The sequence below is a fragment of the Bos indicus genome, chromosome 26 (assembly GCF_029378745.1).
Source record: "Bos indicus isolate NIAB-ARS_2022 breed Sahiwal x Tharparkar chromosome 26, NIAB-ARS_B.indTharparkar_mat_pri_1.0, whole genome shotgun sequence".
Lineage (NCBI taxonomy): Eukaryota > Metazoa > Chordata > Mammalia > Artiodactyla > Bovidae > Bos > Bos indicus.
The window spans coordinates 16,532,405-16,557,177 of record NC_091785.1 but is presented as its reverse complement, the minus strand read 5'-3'; the positions used below and the strand labels follow the sequence as shown (position 1 = coordinate 16,557,177).

Genomic DNA, 24,773 nt, shown 5'->3' with positions numbered 1-24,773 from the left:
ATAACTGGCTGATGAGAAGGGCCAAGGTCTGGCACTAATAAGCCACAGGGAAGATTCTAAAATTGCACTTACTATCATCTGTGTCCATGTGTTGGGATGAGCTCTCCAAAGTAGCTGCTACCAGCATATGTGTTCTGGAGGTGAGCCCCAACTGTCCTGTGCCTCTCTGGGAGCCTGTCCAAGATCAATAAATGGGTCTGACCCAGGCTCCTTTCAAATTACTGCTCCTGCTTCTGGGTCCCAGAGTGGGTGAGATTTTGTATACACTCTTTAAGAGTGGAGTCTCTACTTCCCACAGCTCACTAGATCATCTGAAATAAGCCCTGTTGGCCTGCAAAGCCAAGTGCTCTGGGGGCTCATCTTCCTGGTGCAGCATTCCTGAGTTAGGGAGCCCAGTGATGGGTTCAGACCCCTCACTCCTTGAGGAGAACCTCTGTAATTGTAATTATCCTGTTCATGGGTCTCCTACCTGAGGGTAAGGTCTTAACTGTGCTATGTTTCTGCTTCTCCTATGCATTCATGATTCCATCCTTAGATCTTTAGTTGTTGAAGAACTTTCTCTTAGACTTCAGGTTGTTCTTATTGATAGTTGCTCTGTAAATCATTGTATTAATCGTTTTGTAATGCTTGTGGGAGGAGGTGATCTCAGAGTCTTTCTACTCGGTCATCTTGAGTATTCTCCCTTAACTTACTTATTATTCCTATGTGTTGAGTCAACCAAGCATCTTGTTCAGTTGGTCCATTTATTAAGTATTTACTGCATGGAGTACTTCTACTCTCTTAGAACTTTCATAAAATAAAACTGACATAAACAAAATGGTTAAACTGTACGATGTGAGCCTTTGAGATCCCACATCCCTGAGTTTGTTTTAAAAAAATACACGAAGGAGAGAATCAGAATTGAGAAATGAATTTCATGATGTAACTGTGCTTTATATGTATGTGTATTTATTTATTTATTTATTTTTTTTTTTTTTTTTTTTGAAAATACTAATAATTATTTATTTAATGGGAGCATTAATATTCAACAGAGAGAGAACACATATTCAAGTGCTTAACACAAAAATCGAGGTCAGACCAAACCACAGAGAAAATCTCTATACGTTTCAAAAGTTAGACCCCATATGTAGCATGAAGAAAAGTGGAAGTGTTAATCACTCAGTCATGTCCCGCTCTTTCTAACCCCATGGGCTGTAGCCCAGCAAGCTCCTCTGTCCATGAAATTCTCCAGGCAACAATACTAGAATGAGTAGCCATTTGCTTCTCTAGGGGATCTTCCCAACCCAGGGTTCGAACCCGGGTCTCCTGCATTGCAGGCAGATTCTTTACCATCTAAGCCAGGGGAGTCCCTATATGCAGTGTCCGTTCTTCAAACAAGCTATGATAATACTAGATGTCAGATCAGCCTTCCTTCAGTCTAACAACTTAGACATTTGAAAATATTATTCTTTATAACGGTTGTATTTAATTCACATGCCATAAAATATACCCTTTGAAAGTGTTCAGTTTGGTGGTCTTTAGAATATTCACAGAATTATGCCACCACAAACACTGTTTAATTTCAGGACATTTTCATCCCCTCCAGAAGAACCTCCGTTCCTGTTCAGAACATTCCTGTTAGTTAGAACCCCTGTTCCTTCTCCTTCACCTCTCTCCTCAACTCTTGGCAACCACTGCTGCTGCTGCTAAGTCACTTCAGTCGTGTCCGACTCTGTGTGACCCCACAGGCTCCCCCTGGGATTCTCTAGGCAAGAACACTGGAGTGGGTTGCCATTTCCTTCTCCAATGCATGAAAATGAAAAGTGAAAGTGAAGTCTCTCAGTCGTGTCCGACTCTTCACAACCCCATGGACTGCAGCCTATCAGGCTCCTCCGCCCCTGGGATTTTCCAGGCAAGAGTACTGGAGTGGGGTGCGATTGCCTTCTCCGTTGGCAACCACTAACCTGCTTCTTTTCTTGTCTTTATCTGCCAGCTCCAAAGATTTCATACACATGGAATATAGAAGCATAAACTATGTATTCTTTTCTGTCTGGCTTCTGTTACTTGGCTTGTTTTCAGGGGTCATACCTGTTGTAACATCAATCAGTACATGATTCCTTTCTACATAGCTTGATAATGTTCCATAGTTTGATCATGCCACTTTCCCTTCCCCATTCATCTATCAGTAGCCATTTGGGTTATTTCCACCTTTTGGCTATTATGAATAATGATTCTGTGAACATTCATGTACAGTTTTTTGTGTGTTCATTTTTTAAACTCTTGAGTTAAAGAAGAAAATCATAATTAGAATGGCAGACTATTTAGAAATTACTGAAGATGACAATGCCCCATACAGAAATCCATGTGCTGTGGTCAAAGCAGTTCTCAAAGTACAAATTAGTCTTAAAAGATATTTTTAAAAAAACTTAAAATTGCTGAAAGTAAACTAAGTATTCAAATCAATATTTGAGAAAAGAATAATAAAATTATCCAAAGTAAAATAACATGAGTAATAACTCTGTTTTTTCCCATAAATTATATAAAATAAGATAAAAGGAAAAATCCTTACAGACTTTATAAATAAAATTGAAAAAACACTTCTTTGAAAACATTGATAAAATAGGAACACCTCTAAGAAGCTTAACTGGAAAAGAAAGAGTTTACAAGCCTTTCTTGCAAACCTTTATAACCAAAGGTTTACAAGCATTTTCTATGCACCTATTTTTCAGTAATGAAGTAGAAATTTTAAACAACTATAAATTATCAAAATTGACTAGGAAGTACGTATGAATAGAAAATAACCATAGAAGAAAATTACTTTTCCATTATCTGTCCATCCAACCATTCATCCTTCCATTTCCATCCCAACCAGCTATCTAATGCTTTTTGAAAAGTAGCCAGTTTCCTCCCTCCTAAATACCACATACAGACATTTGTCCTGGCAATTTATTTACCTTTAAAGCGTCAATAAATACAGGAAGCAAACAAAGTTTATAGTACAAACTCACTTAAGTTGTTTTACCCAAACCAAACAAGAATGTGACCAAGAAAATGTGGAACCATCTCACTTATCAATACAGATTCAAGCCAAGTACAGAAAAATACCAAAAATAATACACAGCAGTGTTGTAGGCTTAATCTAAACTAGGAGGATAAGGGTAGTATAATATTAGGAAACCAATCTAATTCACTAAGTTAATAGGATTAAATACTAACATTTATATGTTCAATTCAGTTGCTCAGTCATGTCCACCTCTTTGTGACCACATGGACTGCAGCATGCCAGGCTTCCCTGTCCATCACTTATTCCCAGAGCTTGCTCAGACTCATGTCCATCAAGTTGTTGATGCCATCCAACCATCTCATCCTCTGTCATCCCCTTCTCCTGTTTTCAGTCTTTCCCAGCATCAGGGTCTTTTCCAGTGAATCAGTTCTTCACATCAAGTAGCCCAAAGTATTGGAGCTTCAGCTTCAGCATCAGTCTTTCCAGTGAATATTCAGGACTGATTTCCTTTAGGATAGACTGGTTGGATCTCCTTGCAGTCCAAGGGACTCTCAAGAGTCCCCTCCAACACCACAGTTCAAAAGCATCAATTCTTAGGCACTCAGCTTTCCTTATGGTCCAACTCTCAAACCCATATATACTACTGAAAAAACTATAGCTTTGACTAGATGGACCTTTTGTCAGCAGAGGAATGTCTTTGCTTTTTAATATGCTGTCTAGGTCGGTCATAGCTTTTCTTCCAAGGAGCAAGCATCTTTTAATTTCATGGCTGCAGTCACCATCTGCAGTGATTTTGGAGCCCAAGAAAATAAAGGCTGTCACTGTTTCCATTGTTTCCCCATCTATTTGTGGTGAAGTGATGGGGCCAGATGTCATGATCTTAGTTTTTTGAATGTTGAGTTTTAAGCCAGCTTTTTAACATTCATATGATCATCTATATATATGATAAATATTAGAAGCAGTCAGTTGTAAGCACTAAAGCTTCAATAAAATTGATTCATAATTAGGTTATTAATCAAGAAAAATGAGTCTTTTCTCGTATGATAGCATTAACCACATGTACAATATTGTGGGGGGAAAGATCTCTCATATTTGTATCCCAATCTATAAAAATATGACTGTAAACTTAGCAGAAAATGTATATGAGACAGCAGAACTTTCACTGAAGCGATGAGATGTTGATGAATAGAGATGCATCTAACTCCTGGCCTCAGTGCTACAAAGTACGTTTTCTCCAGGTTAATTTAACGCATGCAGTTCCAATAAAATCCTAATAGAATCTTTTTTAAAGCTTGACAGATTGCTTCTCAAGTTCATACAAAAGAATAAATAAAGAAAAATGGCCCCAAAATGTATTTAAAAAGTAGTAATTGTTGGGAGTTTGCACCCCTAAATTTTAAAACATGCTTGGAAAATCTATAAATAGATCCATGTATACATTAGAATTTAATACATGATAAAGAGAAAATTTTCACATCAGTAGGAAAGGATGGACTAGTTAATACATAGTATTAAGTCAACGGGCAGTTTCTTTGGGAAAATACATATCTAGATACCTATTTCATGCCACACACTGTATTTCAAATCTATAAAACCCTAGAAGAAAATAAAGCAATATATATCTATAGTTGTGGAGAAAGCCTTTAAAAGCATGACAGATATCTCTGAAGTCTTAAAAAGAAAACTAACAAATTCAGTTTTTTGAAATTATGGTGAAAGACTGTAATAAACAGGATTAAGTGAATAGACAACCGGGAGAAAACACGTGAAACTGTGTAACAGATAAAGGGTTAATATTCAGAATTTATAGAAAGCTCCCACAAATCAGTATGGAAAGACAATAGGATAGAAAAGTGTGAGGATGATACGAACAATTGCCTAAGAAATACAAATGGCTAATAAACATATCAAAATGCTGTCACCTTCCTTTATGATCAAGGAAAACGGCTATTGGATTCAGTTTTCATCTATCACATTGCCCCAAAATTACAGTGACTGATAATGTCTGGTACTTGGGAAGGTGTGGTGAGAAGGGCACACTTACATAGCCTTACTAGAAATTTGGATTTACATAGCCTATTTACAAGGATTGCATCTAAGCCAAACTTAAACATGTACTTTTGACCTAGCAGTTCTATTACCATAGCATAGAAATTTATTGTAGCAATATTAAAAAAAAAAAGAATAAAACTTGAGGACACCTTAAATATCCCTTAGAAAGGAACAAATTAAATAAATTTGGAATATTCTTTATCCGTTATACCATGCAGCCATTGAAAAGAATAATAAGCTGATTTTGTATAATTCGACATGGTTAGATGCTGCTAAGTCACTTCAGTTGTGTCCGACTCTGTGCGACCCCATAGACGGTGATGTCAGTTAAGAGCCCTGGTCTGAAACAGAGTTATCATCCACAAGCTGGTTACCCTTGAACAAGTTACTTCTCCAAGTGTTACTTTACCCACCTTGAAAAGTGGGACTGTTTATAGTGCTCACCCCCTAAAGGTCTGTGCGAATTAAATGGGATCTCCATGCATCAAGCTGGAGACAGCAGTAAGAAGTGGATATAAAATGTGACACAGCAGCTACATAGTTGCCTGTGTATTGACAAAGTCAAAGAAGGTCCCTATCACAGTGCTTGTAGTAATTAACCTAGGGGAGTTTCAGTTCAGTTCAGTCGCTTAGTTGTGTCCGACTCTTTGCGACCCCATGAGTCGCAGCACGCCAGGCCTCCCTGTCCATCACCATCTCCCGGAGTTGACTCAAACTCACGTCCATCGAGTCGGTGATGCCATCCAGCCATCTCATCCTCTTTCGTCCCCTTCTCCTCCTGCCCCCAATCCCTCCCAGCATCAGAGTCTTTTCCAATGAGTCAACTCTTTGCATGAGGTGACCAAAGTATTGGAGTTTCAGCTTTAGCATTAGTCCTTCCAAGGAACACCCAGGACTGATTTCCTTTAGAATGGACTGGTTGGATCTCCTTGCAGTCCAAGGGACTCTCAAGAGTCTTCTCCAACACCACAGTTCAGAAGCATCAATTCTTCAGTGCTCAGCTTTCTTCACAGTCCTACTCTCACATCCATACATGACCACTGGAAAAACCATAGCCTTGACTAGACGGACCTTTGTTGGCCAAGTAGTGTCTCTGCTTTTCAATATGCTATCTAGGTTGGTCATAACTTTCCTTCCAAGGAGTAAGTGTCTTTTAATTTCATGGCTGCAGTCACCATCTGCAGTGATTTTGGAGCCCCCCAAAATAATGTCTTGACACTGTTTCCACTGTTTCCCCATCTATTTCCCATGAAGTGATGGGACCAGATGCCATGATCTTCAGCTTTAAGCCAACTTTTTCACTCTCCTCTTTCATTTTCATCAAGAGGCTTTTTAGTTCCTCTTCACTTTCTGCCATAAGGGTGGTGTCATCTGCATATCTGAGGTTATTGATATTTCTCCTGGCAGTCTTGATTCCAGCTTGTGGTTCTTCCAGCCCAGCGTTTCTCATGATGTACTCTGCATATAAGTTAAATAAGCAGGGTGACAATATACAGCCTTGACGTACTCCTTTTCCTATTTGGAACCAGTTTGTTGTTCCATGTCCAGTTCTAACTGTTGCTTCCTGACCTGCATATAGGTTTCTCAAGAGGCAGGTCAGGTGGTCTGGTATTCCCATCTCTTGAAGAATTTTAGGGATATTCATTTCTTAACTTCACACATCTGTGTGACTTTTAATTATTTAAAGGTTTTTCCATTTTAAAAAAAAACAGCAAATGCTGTTTTGTAATTTTGAAAGCTAATAAAATGGTTTAAAAAATCCTATCACCCCTGCTGTCGGGTATTTCTACCAGCATCAATCTCCCCACCACCCCTGCATTCATTCTGATGGATCAATTTAGTATTTTGGGTAAACCAATAGGTCTTTCTTATTCCCACAGCCCTGAGTTTTGAATAATCCAGAACACAGGAATAGTAGTAAAGAAACTGTTTAATCTCAGTTCAGTGACACTTTTCTTTAAGTGTCCCTTAGAAGGTTTTTCCTTTCCTGGCAGCTTTTGTTATTCAGCGTGGATTGACTTGCCTGAAGAAAGGATTTAGCTCTTCAGCTGGCACGCCGCAGGCACTTTGGAAGAAGAGGAACGCTCATCCGTGTTCCAGCTCTCTGCTAGGGGGTGTCCAAGAGTAGGATTTACATCATTCCAATAAATCATCTGCACAATCTTCTTTGCATGGAAAATTCCCTTTCTGCCTGCTCTTTGTCTGGTGTTGACCTGCTGTATCAGTTCTGATTCCCCACCCCAGCCACCCGCCCCCTATGTATGTGTATTTAAGTCTCTAATGAAATTCCAATTTGTCCATGACACTGAAATTCTTTTTCATTTTTTCCCTTGTAGAGAAACACGTGTAATTTTTCCTTCTCTCCATATCCTACCACAATGTAATCATGATTAAGAAGATAAAATATCTTTATCACTTGACACAAATTCTGATTTCTACCTTGCCAGCTAAAGTCCAGGAAGAAATTAACCATGTGGTTGGCAGAAACCGGAGTCCATGCATGGAGGACAGGAGCCGCATGCCCTACACAGATGCTGTGATCCACGAGATCCAGAGATTCATTGACCTTGTCCCCAACAACCTACCCCATGCTGCAGCTCAGGACATTAAATTCAGAGAATATCTCATTCCCAAGGTGAGAGGTATTTCATCTATACTCCTCATTAAGACTCTTAGGTTCAACTATCACAGAAGTAGATGTATAGATTGCCTAATTGTCTACAGTATTACAAAGTCATGTCTCAGATATTTCACCCTCAGACCACATACTCCTTTCCTTTTAATTTGTAGATAGAATTTAATAAATATAATAGTGCTTAGACTCCCACAGGATTCTTAGTACATTGTTAGTCCCATATTCTGCCTGTTCATTAGGCTACTCTTCTGTCCACTCCCTATTTTCCAGTGTATGTTTTATTACTGTTACCACTTAACCAGTAAGTGCCTCTCTATCTGTTTCACTTGTCAAAAGTCCAATGCAACAGTTTTCTTCCTCCCTACCTGCATTTGAGCTACTGATCTCTTCTGGAAGACCATGCAGCCCATCAGGATCATATTATTGTGACCAACTCAATCAGTTCAGTTCAGTTCAGTCACTCAGTTATGTCCGACTCTTTGCGATTCCATGGACTGCAGCATGCCAGGCCTCCCTGTCCCTCACCAAGTCCTGGAATCCACTCAAACCCATGTCCATCGAGTAGGTGAAGCCATTCAACCATTTCATCCTCTATTGTCCCCTTCTCCTCCTGCCTTCAATCTTTCCTAGCATCAGGGTCTTCTCGAATGAGTCGGTTCTTCGCATCAGGTGGTCAAAGTATTGGAGTTTCAGCTTCAACATCAGTCCTTCCAATGAATATTCAGGACTGATCTCCTTTAGAATGGACTGGTTGGATCTCCTTGCTATCCAGGTGACCCTCAAGAGTCTTCTCCAACAACAGAATTCAAAATCATCATTTCTTCAGCACTCAGCTTTCTTTATAGTCCAACTCTTACATCCATACATGACTACTGGAAAAACCATAGCCTTGACTAGACGGACCTTTGTTGGCAAAGTAATGTCTCTACTTTTTAATATGCTGTCTAGGTTGGTCATAACTTTCCTTCCAAGGAGTAAACGTTTTTTTATTTCATGGCTGCAGTCACCATCTGCAGTGATTTTGGAGCCCAGAAAAATAAAGTCCCCATCTATTTGCCATGAAGTGATGGGACCGGATGCCATGATCTTAGTTTTCTGAATGTTGAGTTTTAAGCCAACTTTTTCACTCTCCTGTTTCACTTTCACCAAGAGGCTCTTTAGTTCTTTTTCACTTTCTGCCATAAGGGTGGTGTCATCTGCATATCTGAGGTTATTGATATTTCTCATGGCAATCTTGGATTGCTAGGCTTTATCCAGCCTGGCATTTCTCATGATGTACTCTGCATAGAAGTTAAATAAGCAGGGTGACAATATACAGCCTTGATGTACTCCTTTTCCTATTTGAAACCAGTCTGTTGTTCCATGTCCAGTTCTAACTGTTGCTTCCTGACCTGCATACACGTTTCTCAAGATGCAGGTAAGGTGGTCTGGTATTTGCATCTTTTTCAGAATTTTCCACAGCTTATTGTGATCTGCACAGTCAAAGTCTTTGGCATAGTCAATAAAGCAGAAATAGATGTTTTTCTGGAACTCTCTTGCTTTTTTGATGATCTGGCAGATGTTGGCAATTTGATCTCTGATTCCTCTGCCTTTCCTAAAACCAGCTTGAATGACTGGAAGTTCACAGTTCACATATTGCTGAAGCCTGGCTTAGAGAATTTTGAGCATTACTTTATTAGCATGTGAGATGAGTGCAATTGTGTGGTAGTTTGAGCATTCTTTGGCATTGTCTTTCTTAGGGACTTTATTCAATGTTCTTGTTTCATAACTGAACTCATCTTGCTCCTACAAGCACACCAACTATTTTCAGCTCTGAATTCTTCCCTTCCAGTTCTTCACCATGGACTTTTCCCCAAATGATCTAGTCTTCCACAGAGAAATTCAGAATCCATTTTAGGGAACTCCCTCAACTCCCTTCCACTAGATTTACAAGTTATCTACATTCACACCCCTTTATTTTCCTTTTCATTTTGTTGTTGTGGAAGAAGGGCTTTCCTTTTATTTAAAGTAAATCTTTCCACTTGTGTCATGGATCCCTTTCCTCTCACTTTTTCAGGGTTCCTCTTCAAATAATCATTTCTTCTTCTTCTTCTTCTTTTTTTTAAATTCTCTCCTTCTCTGTTGGCTCCTTTCCATTAGCATTTAAACATACCCAATTCTCTTGCGTCTTAAGAAAAATTTTCCCAAACCCTGACTCCTTCTGTTCAATATAAGTGGTGATTCTGGTCTTGTTACTGATCTTAAAGGAAAAGTTTTCACCTTTTCACTGTTGAGTATCATATTGACTGTTGGGTTGTCATATATAGCTTGTATTACATTGAGGTACCTTCTCTCTATACCACTTTGTTGATAATTTTTATGATAAATGAATGTTGAATTTTATCAAATGCTTTTTTTTTCTGAATCAACTGAGAGGATTCTATGATTTTTATTCCCCATTTTGTTAACGAGTTCTATCACACCAGTTGATTTACACATGTTGAACCATCCTTGCATCCCTGGAATAAATCCAGCTTGCTCATAAATCCACCTGTTACTGTATTCTTCAGTTCAGTTTGCTAATATTTTGTTGAGGATTTTTGCATCTATGTTTATCAGGGATTGTCGTTTTTCAGTCCCTAAGTCGTGTCTGACTCTTTTCATCCCCATGGACTGCAGTACGTCAGGCTTCCTTGATTTTCACCATCTCCCAGAATTTGCTCAAATTCATGTCCATTAAGTTGGTGATACTGTCTAACCATCTCATCCTTTGCTGCCCTCTTCTCCTTTTGCCTTCAGTCTTTCCGAGCATCAGTTTCTTTTCCAATGAGTTGATTCTTTGAATTACGTGGCCAAAGTATTGGAGCTTCAGCTTCAACATCAGTCTTTCCAATGAATGTTCAGGGCTGACTTCCTTAAGGATTGACTGGTTTGATCTTGCAGTCCAAGGGACTCTTCAAGAATCTTCTCCAGCAGCACAATTTGGAGGCATCAATTTTTTGGCACTCAGCCTTCTTTATGGTCCAACTCTCACATCCATACATAATTAACTGGAAAAACCATAGCTTTGACTGTATGGACCTTTGTTGGCAATGTGATGTCTCTGCTCTTTAATATGCTGCCTAGGTTTATTGTAGCTTTTCTTCCAAGGAGCAAGCGTTTTTTAATTTCATGGCTGTGGTCACTGTCTGCAGTGAGTTACTTTGGAGCCCAAGAAAACAAAATCTGTCACTGTTTCCACTTTTCCCCCTTCTTTTAGCCATGCAGTGATGGGACCAGATATCAAGGATATTGGCCTATAATTTTCATTTCACGTAATATTCTTTTTGGTTATAATAGAAGGGTAATGTTGGCTTTTCAAAGTTAGTTTGCAAGTGGCCTTTCCTCTTGTATTTTTTGGAAGAGTTTGAGAATTGGTATCCATTTCTCTTTATATATTTGTTAGTATTAATCAGTGAAACTGTCTGGCCCTGTACTTTGTGTTTTGGGAGTGTATTGTGTGTTTTGGGATTGCCAGTTCAATCTGCTTACTCATGATTCATGTATTCAGATTTCTAATTCTTCATGATTCTTTCCTGATAGGTTGTAGGTTTCTAAGAATCTATTTTTTCTAAGTTCTCCAATTTGTTCCGGTATGGTTCATTGTATTAATAGTTTGTTATGATTGTATGTATTTGTCCAGTATCAGTTGTAATGTTTTCTCTTTTATTTCTGCTTATTTTAGTCTTATTTCTTCTTTTCTTGGTAAGTCTAGCTAAAGATTTTTCAGTTTTGTTTATGGCTTTAAAAAGCCAGCTGTTAGTCTCATTGGTTTTTTTTTGTTTGTTTGTTTGTTTGTTTTGTTTTTCTTATTGGTCTCTGTTTCTTTTATTTACTTTATGATCTCTATTTCCTTCCTTCTGCCGACTTTGAGCTTTGTTTTTTTCTTCTTTTTCTAGCTCTTTAAGGTGTCAAGTTAGGTTGCTTGTTTGATATCATTCTCTTTTCTTTCTTTTTTTTTTTTAATTTTATTTTTAAACTTTACAATATTGTATTAGTTTTGCCAAATATCAAAATGAATCCGCCACAGGTATACATGTGTTCCCCATCCTGAACCCTCCTCCCTCCTCCCTCCCCATACCATCCCTCTTGGTCGTCCCAGTGCACTAGCCCCAAGCATCCAGTATCGTGTATCGAACCTGGACTGGCAACTCGTTTCTTACATGATATTTTACATGTTTCAATGTCATTCTCCCAAATCTTCCCACCCTCTCCCTCTCCCACAGAGTCCATAAGACTGTTCTATACATCAGTGTCTCTTTTGCTGTCTCGTACACCGGGTTATTGTTACCATCTTCCTAAATTCCATATATATGCGTTAGTATACTGTATTTATGTTTTTCCTTCTGGCTTACTTCACTCTGTATAATAGGCTCCAGTTTCATCCATCTCATTAGAACTGATTCAAATGTATTCTTTTTAATGGCTGAGTAATACTCCATATAGTGAAAATGAGTATACTACCCAAAGCAATTTATAGATTCAACGCAATCCCTATCAAGCTACCAACAGTATTCTTCACAGAGCTAGAACAAATAATTTCACAATTTGTATGGAAAAACAAAAAACCTCGAATAGCCAAAGCTATCTTGAGAAAGAAGAATGGAACTGGAGGAATCAACCTGCCTGACTTCAGGCTCTACTACAAAGCCACAGTTATCAAGACAGTATGGTACTGGCACAAAGACAGAAATATAGATCAATGGAATAAAATAGAAAGCCCAGAGATAAATCCATGCACATATGGACACCTTATCTTTGACAAAGGAGGCAAGAATATACAATGGATTAAAGACAATCTCTTTAACAAGTGGTGCTGGGAAAACTGGTCAACCACTTGTAAAAGAATGAAACTAGACCACTTTCTAACACCATACACATTCTCTTTTCTTGATGTAGGCATTTATCACTGAACTTTTCTCTTAGAACTGCTTTTCCTGACATCACGAGTTTTGGTATGCCATGTTTACTTTTTTTTTTTTTTGTCTCAAGGTACTTTTTGGTTCTCTTTTGATTTATTCTGTGATCCTTTGATTGTTCAGTAGCATATTGTTTAATATCCACATGTCTGTGTATTTTCCAGTTTTCTTATAATTGAGTTCTCAATTTATAACATTTTGTTTGGAAATATACTTGATATGATTTCAGTCTTCTAAAACTTTTTAATATCCACATGTCTGTGTATTTTCCAGTTTTCTTATAATTGAGTTCTCAATTTATAACATTTCGTTTGGAAATATACTTGATATGATTTCAGTCTTCTAAAACTTCTTAATACTTGTTTTGGCCATAACATATGATCTATTCTAGATAATGTTTCATGTGTGTTTGGGGAGAACATGTTCTATTGCTTTTGGATGGATTGTCCTTATAGATCTATTAAGTGCATTCTGCTTTTTCAATTGGAATGTTTAGTTTATTGCAATTCAATATAATTACTGATATGGTGGGTTTATATTTGAAAATTCATCATTTGTGTTCTGCTTATCCACCAAGTTCATAATTCTACTCTTCCTCCTTTACTGTCTTCTATTGGGAATAACTGTACTTTTAAATAATTGTTTTTTTTGTTTGTCCCTCTTTTTTATATCTCTCTGCTGCTCATTTCCTGCCTTTCTATGGATTAGTAGATTTTTTTCCAGGAGTATAAATATCTGTTGTCATTGAACTATTTTTTAAATGATTTCTCTTGAGATTACAATATGTATTCTTAAATTTTTACAGTCTTCTTAAAATTAAACTATTAAATTTAAAAAATACAAGAACATTGCAATCATATATGACAATTTAACCTGTTCCTCTTCCTTTATCAGAGAAGGCAATGGGACCCCACTCCAGTACTCTTGCCTGGGAAATCCCATGGATGGAGGAGCCTGGAAGGCTGCAGTCCTGGGGTCGCTGAGGGTCAGACACTTCTGAGCGACTTCACTTTTCATTTTTCACTTTCATGCATTGGAGAAGGAAATGGCAATCACATGTATAATATCTATGTATATTATAAAGCTACCATCAGTGTTATAATTTTTGCTTTAAACAGGCAAACATCTCTTTAAGAGGCCACGTAGTGATACAGATTTTGTGGACCATGTAGTCTTAATCTGCCATTGTAGAATAAAGGCAGCCATAGTTAATACTTTAAGAAATAGGCAGGGAAATATTCCAATAAAACTTTGTTTACAACAGGTGGATATCTGGATATAGATTACTATGTTAACTGGGTATAAGTTTTTCCCTTTAGCACTTTAAATATTTCATTTTACTATTTTCTGATTTCCATTTTATTGATGAGTATTCAGCAGTCATTTGAATTCTTGTTCTTATGTAGGTAATGGGCCATTTTTCTTCGACTGCCTTCAAGTTTTCTCTGTGTATTTGACTATATTTTAACTACAATATATTTATGTTTAAGTCTGGTTTTGTTTTTATTTATTCTATTTGTCTACATTGTGCTGCTGCTGCTGCTAAGTCACTTCAGTCGTGTCCGACTCTGTGCGACCCCATAGATGGCAGCCCACCAGGCTCGCCCGTCCCTGGGATTCTCCAGGCAAGAACATTGGAGTGGGTTGCCATTTCCTTCTCCAATGCATGAAAGTGAAAAGTGAAAGTGAAGTCGCTCAGTCTACATTGTAGATGTCTACATTTTCTTCATTATTTTCTCAATTTTTTTTGCCCATCCTCTCTCAATTATTTTCTTTTTTTTTTTTTTTGGTACTCCAATCACCTTATTGTGTTGTTGAAAAGGTTCCTTAGGTTCTGGTTGCTTATTTGTTTTCAATTTTTTCCTTTTCTACAGACTGAAAAAAGTTTTATTGATTTATCTTCTATTTCACCAACTTTTTCTTTCAAACTATTGTAAAGTCTATTTAATAATTAATACAATCAACCATAAATTTTAGTTTTGGAATTTCCATTTGGGTTCTCTTTACAATTTATATTTTGATCATTCATTCATTAACATTTTACTTAATGTTGAGACATTTTTTCATTTCCTTGACTATAATAGCTATGATTATAAATTCAAAATTTGATTGTGATTCAAAATTCTTGTTTATTCCATTATCACTATTGTTATTTTAGTGTTACTGTTGTTCTTCTGTTTCTCTTCTGTATGGGTCACATTTTCTTGGTGTGTGTGTGTGTATGTATGTGTGTCTAATTATTTTGGATTTTTTGTCTACATATTTTTAATGATATATCATAGGGACTCGTGATTCATTTATATCCTTTGAGGAACATGAAGCTTTGTTCATTTGCTTGTTTTAGCAGGTCATTAACTATGCTGTTCTCAACTCAAAATTCTGAGTTTTAAATTTAGTTTTTTTTTAACTTTAGGGTAGTTATCTGGAATTTATTCCACATGTAATTCAGGGCTTATAGGATTTTCAGAGATTTGGGATATTTCATATAGGGAATTTAAGGGTCCTCTTCTCTGGCTCTTTCTTTTATGGAATTATCCGCCGCCCCCCCCACCCCCAGCCCTGTTTTTTTTTGTTTGTTTGTTTCTGTGCAGTGGGTACAGCTGAATATTGTCATTGATTCTTTAAAGCAGTGAGACTTGGCTTATGGCCATGTTTTAGTCACTCAATATTTTGTTGTCTGAGACCTGTCCTCATGATAACATCATTAAAATGGAAAACTCACCCAGTATCTTTTTGTCTTCTCAAGTGTTTTCTACACTTCATGCTTTTGGCTGCCTTGCAGAATGTGTGTGTTTGTGTGTATTTCACAGTTTATAATTACTGTGTGTTGGAAAGTTCTTCCAATAGGGGCTTCTCAGCCGTTACTCTGTTGGTATGTCTCTAAATTCACTAACCTTTTCTTTTGCAGTCTCTAATGTTTTTAATTCAATCCAGTAAAAATTTCATTTCTTGAATTCCTATTTTTACTGTTTTGAATCTCTGTTGAGATTTCTCATTTATTCTTTTTTTGTTATTAATTATTCCTTTAAGAACTTAGATATACTTATGATGGATGGTTTGTAGTACTTGTGTAGTTCTTAGATAATTCTAATATCTAGGATAATATCGGTTCTAATATGGGTTCTAATATGGATTCTATTGGCTCTTTTTCCTTCAAATTTGGGTCACATTTACTTCATTTCACATTTATTTTTAATTTTCTGTTGTATAGTGAATGTTTTGAATGATGTCTTATGGGGAATCTGGATTACCCTTTCTTTAAGGGCACTGAATTTTATTTTGATAAGCAGCTAAGTTACTGACAGATGTCCTTTAGTGTCTTAAGCTTACTATAATTGTTTGTCATTGTGATTTAATTTCAATTTTTGATTTAATCTTAGGGCATGACCCTTAGTCCAGGGTGGGTTCATTAATCCAACAACTTAGAATTTGGGGGATCAATCATAACAGTAAATCTGAGTTGACAGGAAAGTTCTTTCCACTCTCACTGGGTTGGAACCTCAACTTCTCTATCACTGTACAGCATCTGGTATCCACTTTCAATTCTCACCTCCCCAGGAATCATACTCTAATTGGGGTCCTGAAGCTGCCCAACCCACAGACATGAATGTACAGAGAATAGTCTTGTATACTTTTGAGATCTTCCCTGTTTATAGATTATTCCTGACTTGTGTCCTTCCTCATGAGTTGCAGGCATCAGGTTTTGATTTCTGTCTCCTTAGCTCAGAAAGGGTCCCACTTTGCTCGGCTGCCACCTCCCTGCACTCTAGGAGGAAAGTGTTTTCAGAAGTATATTAGGAGTGAATATAGGACCTACCTAATTCCTCTTTATTAAAGAATCACAATCCTGGATTGCTTCTTGTTCAATGCTGGAAAGCTGTTACTTCGTGTTTTTTCCCCTGAGGATTTCAGAAAGTATTATTTAATTTGGCTGCACTGGGTCTTCATTGCTGCTTGTGGGTTTCTCTAGCTGTGATGAGCAGAGGCTAGTCTCTAGTGCAGTGCCTGGGCTTCTCATGGCAATGATTGTCTTCTTGCATCATGCAGGCTGTAGAGCATGTGGGCTCAGTAGTTGCAGTGCACGGACTTTGTTGCCCCGAGGCATGTGGGATGTTCTCGGATCAGGGATCAAACCCATGTCCTGTGGCAGGCAGATTCTTCACCACTGGATCACCAGGGAAGTCCTCCTGTCTGTTTTTATATATATTTCAGGTTTGTGAGGGCAACTCAAAAGCAGTTACTCTGTTATACCTTGAAGTATACGGTCCCATCTTCCTCAGTTGGGAAGATCCCCTGGAGAAGGAAATGGCAACCCACTCCAGTATTCTTGCCTGGGAAATCTCATGGACAGAGTGGCTTGGCAGGCTGCAGTCCTTGAGGTCACAAAGAGTCAGACACAACTCAGTGACTAAACTGCAACAGATGGTCCCATCATCCAGGATAAATTTTTTGGTCATTAATTAGCTTTATATGAAAGCCTTTGTACTGTGGCCATACTATCTTCCTGTACTTCATGCGCAGGGCACATCTCTATGCCCACCCAGGTCAGAAAATGAATCACAGGAGTTGCTGTGTCATAAGGAAGAGGTTTAGGAAAGACTGAAACTTCAGTTTCCCCTTTATTCCAATCAGTTCAGTTACTCATTCATGACCAACTCTTTGCGACCCCATGGACTGTAGCACGCCAGCCCTCCCTGTCCATCACCATCTCCTAGAGCTTGCTCAAACTCATGTCCATGGAGTCGGTGATGCCATCCAACCATCTCACCCTCTGTCATCCCCTTCTCCTACTGCCTTCAATTTTCCCAGCATCAGGGTCTTTTCGAATGAGTCAGTTCTTTGCATCAGGTGGTCAAAGTATTGGAGCTTCAACATCAGTCCTTCCAATGAACTTTCAGGACTGATTTCCTTCAGAATCGACTGGTTTGACCTCCTTGCATTATAAGGGACTCTCAAGAGTCTTCTCCAAAACCACAGTTCAAGAGCATCAATTCTTCAGTGCTCAATGTTCCTTATGGTCCAACTCTATACTTGACTACTGGAAAAACCATAGCTTGAACTAGATGGACCTTTGTCAGCAATGTCTCTGCTTTTTAATATGTTGTTTAGGTTGATCATAGCTCTTCTTCCAAGGGCTAAGCATCTTAATTTCATGGCTGCAGTCACCATCTGCAGTGATTTTGGAGCCCAAGAAAACAAAGTCTGTCACTGTTTCCATTGTTTTCCCATCTATTTGCCATGAAGTGATCGAACTGGATGCCCTGATGTTAGTTTTTTAAATGTTGAGTTTTATGTCAGTTTTTTTCACCTTTCACTTTCGTCAAGAGGCTCTTTAGTTCCTCTTCATTTTCTGCCAGAAGGGTGGTGTCATCTGCATATCTGAGGTTTTTGATATTTCTCCAGGCAATCTTGATTCTTTTATTTATTTGCACACTTGGAAATGATTGTCTTTCAATTCATGATGTTTTGGAGTGAGAACTATATCATGTATTTGGAAAGGCTATACAGTATACCAGAAGGCATTCAGATGAATCTGAATTTAAATTTTGTCTCTGTATTATTGTGATCCCAAGATATTGTGAATAAAATTATTGTTATCATAATAGCAGCAAAATTTCTATTTATTGAGTGTTTTAGCTTGTGGTAATAACCTCTGTTTAAAAAGTATTTCTTATATTATCTCATTACATAATAAAATAATTGTTTATTTTTTTTTTTTGTTTGCTTGTTTTTAGTTTAGTTTTTTTTTTTTTTTGGTGTGCTTAGCCACTTGTGGGATCTTAGTTCTCCCACCAGGGATAGATTGAACCCTAGCCACCAGGGAACTCCCTGTTTATATTTTACTTGTGATGAAAATGAAGCATGCAACTGTTAAAAAAAAAAAAAAGGCAAAAAACTTTCCTATAGTCACAGAGATTAATTTAGTAGAGAAAAATGTTCAACTGATTCTAAAAACTAAACTCTAAATTGTTATGTTACATGGTATCTCTGAGTTTAGGAAAACCTTACAAGAAACCAGAAATGCCACCCTACTTCAAGAAGAATATTCAACAAATACATTGAAAAAACATAGGAGGAGGAGGGTATGCTTACTAGTTACTCATCTTAGTAGGAGAAGAAAATAGTTTTCAAAAATATGGCCACTCATGTAGTTTTGAAGAAGATGTCATATTTGATTCCAAAGAGAAAGAGCTAGATTTTCAGTGACATCAGCACGTTTAACGTTTTTTGTCAAGAAAAACGCAGCTCCTTTAATTTACTGGAAAGCAAGTGCAGTAGGTAGACTACAAGCTGAAGACGATTATCTTGGAGTCAGGTTTTAACAGTGCCCTGAACCGGCATTGTAGGATTTAAGATCTGTTAGGCTTGGTCACTGGGCTTCCCTGGTGGCTCAGACAGTAAAGAATCTGCCTGCAATGAGGGAGACCTAGGTTTGACCCCTGGGTTGGAAAGGTCCCCTGGAGGAGGGCATGGCACTCCAGTATTCTTGCCTGGAGAATTCCCATGGACAGAGGAGCCTGGTGGGCTACAGTCCATGGGGTTGCAAAGAGTCGGACATGACTTGAGTGTCTAAGCACAGCACAGGCTTGGTCATTAACTTGTTCTCTGACATGGAAAGAATAAATTTTTTTTTTTGTATGTGTGCTTCAGTCATCTCATCTACAAAAGGAAAGGATTAGACAAGGTATTTTTTTTTTTCAAGCTCCGTGACCATTTTTGCAATCCAGTTAATCTGTTTCTCTTTATCTCAGGGCACAACCATATTAACATCTCTGACTTCTGTCCTGCACGATGGCAAGGAGTTTCCCAACCCAGAGCAGTTTGATCCTGGTCACTTCCTGGATAAAAGTGGTAACTTTAAGAAGAGTGACTACTTCATGGCTTTTTCAGCAGGCAAGCATGCTTCATTTTTGTCTGTACATCAGTGGTAAAATGAGAGAAGGAAGGGCTTTGCATGGAGGCTAGTCTGGGCTGGACAAATTGTCATTTGCATGAGGCCAGAGGCACTACTCCCAAAGTGCAGATAATTTTTCATTGGATTGGAGACTGTATTTCCTGACTTCTGCTGTCTTACCCACTGCTGAGTCTCCTAAGAGCTCCTCCTAGATACCTAGGTTTCTAGACACTGCGGCTTTTCTCCTCTGCCCTGAGAAGTCAATTCACTCAATGAAGTCAATTCACTTAATGTAGTCTGCATACCTTATATGTAGTAGACTCATGCTCACTCAGGTCCAGAGATACAAATGTGAGTAACAGATGCATCCTTCCTCTAAGAAAGAGAAATGCAGGTTAAAGGCAAGGATACTCCAGAGAGAAAATACTCTTCAGAGTGTTTCCACTCTTTCAGTGGGCATCCAGAGAGAGAAGCTCCTGAATCTTGCGTTTTGAGGGACACAGCAGAGGGCAGAGTAGTTGGAAGATAAAGGAAGTTTTCTTGCAGGAAGAAACATTTTATATTTAGTATCTTCCTTTAATTTGTCAGGGTCCTTGAAAGAAAGAGGTAGGATACTTTAGACAGTTTAATGAAGAGACTGTTTTCAGAGGTGTGGACACGATTAAGGGACATGGCAAGGAGTGGTCAAGTACTCAGGGATGAGCATCAGCAGGACGATGTTACCATCCTGTGTCGAAGAGTCAGGAGAAGGAGGGTGTTGCTGAAACTCAAGCAGACTTTTAGCAAAGAGAATGGCTGCCTCAGCAGGAGATGGGTCTGTAGGTTGGAGAATATAGCCACTGCTGAAACTGTGGCCTGACAGGCTGGGACTGAGGGAGGGCATACTCTAACCTTCTCAATGTTTAATCCTCTGAGTTTACTCACAGTAAAGAAGGTAACTAACTATTGGGGTTGTGCGTTCCAAAGAAATCAACTTCCTAAACACAGAGTAGGTGCAAAAGAAAAACAAACAGAATGGATCTGGGAAGATGGAGAAACACCCCCAGACTATGAACAGTGCCCAGAGGTGACCGCATGGACAGACAATGCTAATCTTATATTCTTCCTGAATTTTGGGTCCATTGTTACATAATGAGCCTGCTCGAGATTTCTGTTCAGTTTACAGAGTTTGTGGGATTGCTTTTGTCCTGACACTGTGCTACCATTACAAGATCTAAGGCTTTACCTTATGAGCTTATATTCCAGTGTGTGGGACAGAGGAATAATTATAATTTCATGTGAAATATTCTGTATTAGAAGCACTAATAAGTCTTGTGGAATACCAATGAGGGAGTAAATTATATCTACCTGAATAGATCAAAGAAGTTTGTATAGAGTAAATGACAGATGCAGTGGATCTAGAAGGATGTAGAGAATCTCAGCTGGCAGAGTTGAGGAGATGAGTATTTCAGTTGGAGGAATGACTGGAAATTCCTAACACCTCAAATAGCTTATGTGTCCGGGATTGGTGAACATGTAGTCATACTTTTGTCTAGTTTGTGACATTTCTTTTTATAGCTGATAGTGGTAAACTCTTAAAATAGTGTTAAAACAGGGACATGGCAAGGTCAAGATTATTTTTAGAAATCAGATGAGGAGAAATAAACCTGTTGTTGAGACTTGGGTTGGAGGTAGATGGAGAACATATAGTGTGTCTCATGCCGATTGGGATGAGTAAGTGTGTGTATATACGTCTGTTTGTGTGTATATGTCTGTGTGTTTGTGTATATCTGTGTGTGTGTGTGAGTGTAGAAAAATGTCACTGGCCACCCTCAGGAAAGCAATTCCCACATGGGTGTACAGAAGGGATTAAAAAAAATATATTAAATAGAATGTACACAGAAATATGTTCTGAGGGAATGAAGCAGACCAGATTTTGGTGTAAATAGGAGAAGCCATTGGTTATTTGGTCTTTCCTTAGTTTATCTATTTATTTACTCTATTCTTTCATTTCATATTTATCTACACCTCCCTGTGCACTAGGTCAAATGAGAATTATATGGATATTTCATTTATGTCTCATTTCTAGGAAAAAGAGTTTGTGTTGGAGAAGGCCTGGCCCGCATGGAACTGTTTTTACTCCTGGTCAGCATTTTACAGAAATTTACCTTGAAACCTCTGGTTGATCCGAAGAACATTGATACTGCACCACTTCTGAAAGGAGTGGGATCTATACCACACTTCTACGAGGTCTGTTTCATTCCAGTCTGAAGAAAGGGCTGCTGCCGGATCGCAGATGAGCCTCTCCAGCTCTGTCTACACAAGCTGATGCTCTTTGCCCTTGCTGTTAGCTATGGTCCACCTCTCCCTTAGAGTCAGGAGTGACTTTCCTGAGCCCTGTCTCTTCTGATTTTCTTTAAGATTCAGTTCAAGTTTTGCTTCATGAACTACAGCTCACTGTTTTGTCTTCAATAAAATGTTTTTTCGTAATTCTATCCTGAGATCTTAAACTGTATCTTATCTACAGTGAAAAGGTACCTTATAAATGTCATATTTTGATTTTTAAAAAAATTAGAGTAGAAAATTATCACATGTGTTAAAAAATATATATATATAATGTACTCATCTCTTACTGCTATTATCTCTTGACAGTTTGGCATGTATAATTTCTGTTTTTTTCAATGTTCATTAAAGTGTAATTATATGTGTGATGTATATGTTTTTATATATGTATATATACATACACACATGCAGGAAGAAAGCAGAGGAAGATTGCTCCAGCTAGAGGGAATAACATGAGACCAAAATTACATTTGCTGGTTATTTTCAAGGCTGTCCTTTCTCTTTTCCCCTAGTTATTAGACACAGACCCACACATAGACCCAGTTACTGATATACAGACATATTAAAGCAAAAAAGAAGGAAAATAATATGTATTTATGGTTATATTTGAACACACAGAGAAATATGCATGTGTATTTCTGTGGATATGTGTGTATGTATGTATTATTTATAATATATCTCTGACTTCTTGGTGACATCAGATAATAGCAACAGGTACTTTCACAATCTATATAAATAAATGTCTCTCATAATACCATATTTCATGCCTATAATAATCTTAAAAATTATCTTAGTGTTCAAGGATATTCAGATTATTTTGAACTTTTGTTAATATAGAAATGCTCCTACCTGCATACATCTTTTATTATTCCTGTACTATCTCTTTGAGATAGTTTGCTGGCAGTGAAGTGTCTGCACATGTATGTGCATTTTTGTTTTTCATCAATACTGAAGAATAATGCCCTAAAAAGTATGTATCTCTTAACTTTTCTGTCATGACTGTAATAGAGACTATTTGACCAAACCCACTTATATGCTGAGAACAGAATTCTTTGGTAGATTTAGTAACTTTAGTTTCCTTTCATGGATTTTTCAAGTAGGACATTTTATCATCTACAAATAATATATAATTGCAATGACCAGAAACTTCTTGATATAACATCTATATTTATGTCTGTATTTTCTTCCTCTGTCTGGCTCATCACAGACACACAAACATATGCCTATGTACATACGTATTTGTCATCAGGGAAGAGTGTTAAAAGTTGTGAGGATTTCTGGGGACAAGAAAGCAGAGGGTTTGGGAAATCCATATCAGGAAGCCTGTTATTTGATGTGATTTTACCTTTGAAGTGATTGTTGATTTGAAATCAGGAGCTGAGAGTCTGAATGGCTGACTATAAAATATTGTGTAGGAGCTTTAGAAACAAACAAAAAAATTGAAATGTTCTGAGGGCTCAAAGAAAAAAAAAAAAACTGGAGTCTAGAGCTTGCCAAGTAAAAAGGATCAAGTAAATGTTCCAACTTCAGCTGAAGCCTGAAGATTATGAAGATCTGTAAACAAGCCTTAAGAATAAACCTGAGGTTGAAGAGTAGTCATAAGACTAGAGTTCATCTTTAAGTAATTTTAAACATTGCTTAAATTACATTGATTCACCCCTAAACATTTTCTGCTTACTGGAACATACTTTTTGCTGGAGAAAACTAATGTCACCCCGAGCCCCAGATTATCATTGCATTATTTGATGTACAATGTGTAGCATAGACACAAACCTAGCTGAGGGAACAAGTGACTTTCTCTGTAAATGTAAAAGTTTGATAATGGTTAACATTTTTTAATGATAAACATTCTCTGTAAGTTGAGAAAAATTCTGAAAAAAAGATGTCTCCAAAATCCTAGAAACTATTTTCATTGTTGGTGAAATATTGAACCCCATAAGTTTGAAAAAGTAAGAGTATCCACTTTTCATTACTTCCTTTCAAACTTAGACTGAAGGATGTCAGCAAATGTGGTATAGAGTAATGACTTCTAATAATTCTCTCTGATATAAAACAATGAAAGCACAAGTAAAACTTATCAGATATGCTTTTTCACATCTTTGACCATTAGCCAAGAAGTGCATCAATTTGCAGAGTTCTTCAAGAAAATGGATAAACCTCAGTAATAACAGTGAGGTTTGTCATGTTTTGCCTTATTCCCTTCTATCTTCCCAGCTTTGAGGTAGCCTTGAAAAGCTACAGGGTATAATCATGGTGAAAAGCATCAACAATATATCAGCCTCAAGTAGGAGGCAGTGAGTGGAGCTGGAACTCCTTCAAAACCCTGTTCCCAGAGAATCATTATTATTTAACCTGCCTGTGGTCACTGTGGAAGACTACATTCAGGATTGATCTCAGAAGTTTCCCAGTATGAACAGCCTTTCCACAGACACATTTGTTGAAAACAATCAGGGGCAATTTTTGAATATTGTAGATGCCTGAAGCTATAGAAATCAATACGCTAACCAAAAAGCTTAAAAGGAAAAGTTGAGGAATGAGATACTCATGGAAGGCTTTGGAAACCTGATGAATTCCCAAGACACTGCGTGTGTGTGTGTACTAAGTCACTTCAGTTGTGTCTGACTCTGTGCAACCCTAAGGACTATAACCAGCCAGGCTCCTCTGTCTATGGGATTCTCCAGGCAAGAATACTGGACTGGATTGCCATGCTCTCCTCCAGGGGATCTTTCTGATGGAGGGATTGAACCCTCATCTCTTATGTCTCCTGCACTGTCAGGCAGGTTCTTACCACTAGCAACACCTGGGATACCCTCCTGAGACATTAGAAATCTACAAATGTTCTGAAAAGACTGGAGAAGATCCTAAACTCTCACCTCTGGCAAACCTGGAGGTTCTGTGCAAGGAGGAAGTGAAGGATACAGCAGAACTATAAAGTGTCTGGATGCGTGT

At 38.0% G+C, this 24,773-nt stretch overlaps 1 protein-coding gene across 2 annotated transcripts in view; it reads left to right on the top strand.

Annotated features, from left to right (window-relative positions):
* LOC109553150 (cytochrome P450 2C21-like) overlaps positions 1-22,192 on the top strand; it is a 92,460-nt gene extending 70,268 nt beyond the window's left edge. For both annotated transcript variants that reach the window (XM_070780515.1, XM_070780514.1), the window contains exons 7-9: positions 7,483-7,670; positions 19,360-19,501; positions 21,571-22,192. In XM_070780515.1, the coding sequence (XP_070636616.1) occupies positions 7,483-7,670; positions 19,360-19,501; positions 21,571-21,752 (512 nt within the window). In that variant the 3' untranslated portion in view covers positions 21,753-22,192. The remainder of the gene's footprint in view (positions 1-7,482; positions 7,671-19,359; positions 19,502-21,570) is intronic.
* Positions 22,193-24,773: the final 2,581 nt, after the last annotated feature.